The following is a 5,474-nucleotide window of genomic DNA, read 5'->3' as shown; positions in this document are numbered from 1 at the left end:
ACCACTGTTTGAGTCCTGGGTGCAGTGGCATGAAACTCATCCAGGCACAAAATCCCAGAGGAGATTGGAGGAGAATGGATTGTGGCATGGCCATCCCCTCTGGGGGGTGATTTCTCGCTTTCTGTCTGGCAAGCGCATGTGCCTTATAACAAAAATCTCTCCAAAAATAAATAAATAAATAAAAGGAAGGCTAGAGTCTAGCCCTACTGAGAAGAGGATAGCGCATCAACCTTGAAGTGAAGTAGATCTCCATTTTGGACTCCTCTCTATATTGGAAACTTGCTTTCTCCTATTGCCTAAACAGAGTGATTAACACTCCTGCTGTCTTTGTTAAATAACCTGAAACTTCCTACCCTAAGATGTTCCTTAGTTAGTGATGCAATCATCAGTCTCTGAGCCCCTTGCCCTGAGCCATGAAGAACATTAAGATTCCATTGTGTTTAGGTAGATATGGAACATATCCTTAGGAATGATCAACCTGCTTTGTTTCCTTCTGCAAACTGCTTCTGCATTGTAAGCCACTACACCCTACCCTTTCAAGCCCACCACTCTTTGTTCTTGTGAGCTCTTTGTTCTTGGCCACAACCCGGAAAAAGAATGTGATTTTTGTGTTTACAAGTACCCTTCTCCCTACATGCGGGGCTGCGGGGTTTTGAGAGACATGAGTTCCCCCAAATGCTGACACCTTAATAAATAAAACTCTAATAAACTTGGCTGTTTCTGGATGTTTTCTTATTTCTTGCTGTATAGACTATAACAGAAGTGTTGTCAATTTTGACAGACAAGTGGCAACTTAAGACAGTCAACAGAAAATTTTTAACTTAAAACAATGTGCAAGAGCAAGAACACTGAAACAGCTGGGCCCATTAGAAAAACTGCAATAATTCATTATAGCTGAAGCCTTAACCTTATTGGAGAACAGGGCAAACAAGTCCTGGAGAGTGCTTGATGCATGTTAATGTCTGAAGTTTATCCTCTAGACAACGCAGAGCATTTTAGAAAGGACACTTCTTTGGTAGAAGGGAGGACAGATGAAATGAGTTGAGAGTGGCTGCAAGGAGCTACTGAATTGCTCCAGAAATTAGCTGAGGGGAAGAAGCATCTGGACTTGGTATACTCACTTGGCAGAATCAACTGCATGGAACAAAAAGTGGCAGAGTATAGGCTTGGGAGACAATAAGACGACTTTAGCATGGGGTTATTAAGTTTGAGATACCGATAGTACTTAAAGAATTGGTAAATGACACATTGTCTGAAAGTTCCCCCCACACTCCCAGGTAGTGAGTAGTATCCTCTCCGGCACTTCAAACAAATCTATTTCAGCCGTCACCCTCCGCTACCCAGATTTCTAAATCCTTTTCGCTAAATGTTTTACCAGTAATTTATCACTTTCTAAACACCATGTCACCACGAAAGAGTCGATGGACAGCTAACGGTACTGAAATCCCTCAAATCTAAGTGGAAACGTGTGTTGGGGCTGCCTTCACACAAGCCATGGCTTCAAAACCAGTACTGGGGGGGAACCAGCAGTTAGCATAATGGCTATGTCGCAGGACTCCCACGGTTCGCATCCCGGACCCGGTGGCTTTAAACTCACGCCAGGCACGTGTGCGTGCGTGCCCAAGATCCCGAGAGGAGAATGGAGGAGACGGGATTGCAGCGTGACCATCCCCCCTGGGGGGTGATTTCTCGCTTTCTGTCTCTATGTCTCTGTCTGTCTGGCGAGCGCACACGCCCTGTAGCGAAAATCTCTCCCAAAAAAACCCCACAAAAAACAAAAAACAGTACTGGGAGTGGGTATGACGAATGGGAGCCTCTGAGACAAAGGGTCGGGAAGCAGACGAAATCATATATGCTCCACTGGTCCAGCAAAGGCATCAAACAATTTGAAAACCGTAATCTGGGAAGTGTTTTGCTCCGTGAAAATCGTCGGTGGAGTCCATTCTTCATGTTCGTCCGAGTACCTGCTAGGCTAGGATCCCCGGGCACTCGGCTCCCCGGTTTCTCCTTCAACTAGGCCCAGTGGAAAAGCTCTACTTTGCTTCCCAGAAAAATGAAAATAACTGGGAACGAAAAAGGCCCTTGGGTCCACAGCGATTTATACACAAGACACACAGTTTGACCGCGTCGGGGAAATCCCAGCTCCCCCGGCAAGCGTAGGGCGGAAAGGGCGGGGACTCCAACGTACGTCATACGCCGGCGCCGGAAGTTGGCGGCGACTCAGCGACGAGCCTGGTTGTCTGGCTGCACGGAGAAGTCTCTTCCTGCTGCGTAAGTACAAAGTTGGCCGGCTGGGAGTTGGGGGCCCAAACTGGGAGGACGCCTGGAGTTATAAAGGCCGGGTGTGGGGTTAGAGTTGGGACGGAGTCGGTGCTGCAGCCCTTTGGCATGATTTCTTTTAGTTCAGCTGTTCAGCCAGCCATTGGGAGTTATTTCATTATTGTTTCCTTCGGTTAGCCTGTTCCCGTTGAGTGATGCAGTTTAAAATATTTATTTATGTATTTGGCTATCTCTGGCTAAAGCTTCGAAAAACAGAACTTGTGTTAAATGAAAACGCAAACTTTGCGGCCTAGTCGGAATCTAAGTAATCCCGCGCAGATGCACTTGTATCTCAGTCTCTTCATCCGTAAGAGTGACACCTCCTAGGATTGTTGTGAGGATTATATTTTAATACCAGGTATAACAACATTTATTATTGTGTCCAGTTTTGGGTAAGCGCATGATACTTTTGTGTGTGTGTTTTCCTGTGGCGTCCTTTAGGCATAACTGTTAGGGTTTTGAGGAGGAAAATACAGATTAGGAGTTGGGACTTTTTTAGCTTTTCCTGAGAAAAAGGGCCCTATTTGAATCCTTGAGTAGCCCCTTTGAGATATTTAACATTTGAATCTGTGACTTCAGGCATGCAATGGACACCCAGAAGGACGTTCAACCCCCAAAGCAACAGCCAATGATATATATCTGTGGAGGTAAGAGTATAATTTATATAAAATAAATTACTACATTCATCCCTTGCTAAAGTGAGATACTGATTTTTAAAGAATTATTTATTTTTTAAAATTATTATTAATTTGCTATAGAGCATGTGTATTCATGATAGAGAGCGAGCGAGCGAGCGAGCCACCAGGTCTAGACATCCAACTGCTGTTAGCCATGTGGGAGTTCAACTCCTTAACCACCATATCACCTGCTTGCCCCAATGAGTTACTGGTCTTTAAAATTATAGAAGAAATATTTGGGCCTGCTTAGTGATTAATGCAACTGAATCCTACATAACACCCAACCTAGTACCAGTCTGGGACTTAGTGCTGAAAGACAGAGTACTTGTATGGGAGTGCCCAAAACCCAAGTGGAGGAAAAAACGGAGGAGAAGGGATTGTGGTGTAACCATTCCCCATGAGGCATGCTTTCCCATTTTCTTTCTCTAGCAAGCACCCATATCCTCAGGCATATTAAAAATAATAAAAGGAAACACTTTAGAAACCACTAAAATAAAATTAATTAATAATAAAAAAAGAAACCACTAAAATAAAAAACACTTTAGGTTTTCATTCTTTCCTGAAAAAAGATCGTATCTCATAAGTCCTTTATTTCTTCTTAGTAATGTAATAGCATACCCTTGAGAGTGAGGGTGTTTTAATGCTTTTGGTTACCTTGGATGAAAGATATGGTTAATATAATTTACTTCTATATAATGTTTGTCTTTTAAGCGTTGAATAAATGTGTTTTCTTTTATAGAATGTCACACAGAAAATGAAATAAAATCCAGAGATCCAATCAGATGCAGAGAATGTGGATATAGAATAATGTACAAGAAAAGAACTAAAAGGTGTATCCTTTTAAATATGCTTTTGAAATATGAAGTAGGAAGAAATGAATAATGTTGAAGCTGATGAACACTAATTTTTGGTAAAAATGGTAACACAATTTTTTCAGGATCCTCTATTCTGTATGTACTCATTCTTGAGCTTGAATTTAAAGAAAAACTAAATTATACAAAGAGAAATACAAATATTGTGTATACTGCCTAATGTAAAAAGCAAACTCTATAAATTGGCCCAAATACTGAGAGTAAATTATGTGGTAACTAACAAATTTTTTAAAATCAGCAAGTTAGCACCTTTAATATTTTTTCACTGTTTTTTGAAGTAATTATTTTATTTAGCTTTATTTTTAATTTGACCACAGAGGGACAGAGAGAGAGAGAGGGAAGAGAGAGAGAGGAAAAGCGAGAGAAAGTAAACCGCCAGGTCTGGTACTCGAACCATGGTCAACCATGTGCGAATCCACCTGCTAGCCCCCTCTTCACTGTTTTCTGATGTGTTGGTCTTTTGGAAAAGGAACTAATATACATTGTAATAATTTGTTTTAGTTCATCATCAATTGTAAGCGGTGAATTCCATTTTTAGGAGGGTCCATTTTAAATAGAAAACTATCTTATTACAAAGAGAAATTGACTTGGAAGCCTTTAATCTTACACAATTTTAAGTACTTTTTTTCTTAACTCAGTTTATACAGTGGTGGTTTTTGATGCTCGGTGAAACATGGGAATTCAGATGAATGTCTTCATTTGTACCTGGATTTGCCTTGTTAATGTTTCTCGTTGTACAGCTTTTGGTTTGGTATACTTAATCTTTATGAATGTAGTTATATACATGTAATTTCATTTAAAAAAACATATTGTATTTAGATACCTATTAATACTGTGTATAAAGGAATTTTTGTGTTCAACTATATGACTTTTAATTTTATTGTATAATCTAATTTGACATACAATGAAGGTTAAAATTGTTTCTCCAAACCACACTTTTAACCAAAACCTATAGTCATCTGCGATCCTTATTAAACATGCAGGTTTCAGGAGCCCTCTGTAGTTCTGATTAAATACATTTCTTGGAAACCACTGTTCTGTGTCACCCCGCTTATAAACTCTCCAGCATCATTTGGTGCACCATGTATCAGTGTACTTGCAGTTGGTGTGTATATATCATTTTGAGTTTGATAGTCTCACCTATTAATATATTCCCTCTGTTTCAGAATTCCATCATTGTAAACCATAGCCTCTAATGTTCATTTTAAAGATTAGGCATAGTCCAACTTTATTAATAGCTGTGTCGATTTCTGACATGGAAAAAATTATCCATGTCATTTATTGAAAAATATTTTTAAGGTAGCACCCTCATATACTAGATGCTATACATTTATTATGTGCTGTGTGAAGTACTACCATGCCCAGATTTATTTTTTTAGTTTATTTATTTCCTCTGTAAACAAGAGTGACAAAGATAGGTAGAAAGACAGCACCCTCGGTGAGGTCTCAACACAGCAATCTACCCACAGCCCCTTCCAGCCTGGATCCTGGGCGTGTTTGCATACCCAGCATACTCAGAAGTTCCCGGGAGTGAATCAACTTTCCTGTGTACATCACCTTTGTATGGCATCATTTTTACTGTTGTGTCACCATCCAGCCACCATTT

The 5,474-nt window shown here is 40.4% G+C and overlaps 1 protein-coding gene across 1 annotated transcript; it reads left to right on the top strand.

Moving 5' to 3' along the window:
* The first annotated feature begins 2,201 nt into the window (after window positions 1–2,201).
* Window positions 2,202–5,474, top strand: POLR2K (RNA polymerase II, I and III subunit K). Its single transcript, XM_006159703.2, has 4 exons — window positions 2,202–2,271; window positions 2,899–2,966; window positions 3,736–3,828; window positions 4,516–5,474. The coding sequence occupies exons 2-4, from the start codon at window positions 2,906–2,908 to the stop codon at window positions 4,536–4,538; spliced, it is 177 nt and encodes a 58-aa protein (XP_006159765.1). The 5' UTR covers window positions 2,202–2,271; window positions 2,899–2,905; the 3' UTR covers window positions 4,539–5,474.

Source organism: Tupaia chinensis, unplaced genomic scaffold (assembly GCF_000334495.1).
Source record: "Tupaia chinensis unplaced genomic scaffold, TupChi_1.0 Scaffold000646_1, whole genome shotgun sequence".
In the NCBI taxonomy this organism is placed as follows: Eukaryota; Metazoa; Chordata; class Mammalia; order Scandentia; family Tupaiidae; genus Tupaia; species Tupaia belangeri.
The sequence above is the reverse complement of the archived record's forward strand: the minus strand, read 5'-3'. Positions and strand labels throughout refer to the sequence as shown.

Coding starts and splice junctions, on each gene's coding strand:
- POLR2K (XM_006159703.2), top strand. CDS start 2,906: ATGGACACCCAGAAGGACGTTCAACCCCCAAAGCAACAGCCAATGATA. Junction 2,967..3,735: donor AATGATATATATCTGTGGAG/GTAAGAGTATAA, acceptor TTTCTTTTATAG/AATGTCACACAGAAAATGAA. Junction 3,829..4,515: donor CAAGAAAAGAACTAAAAGGT/GTATCCTTTTAA, acceptor CAGTTTATACAG/TGGTGGTTTTTGATGCTCGG.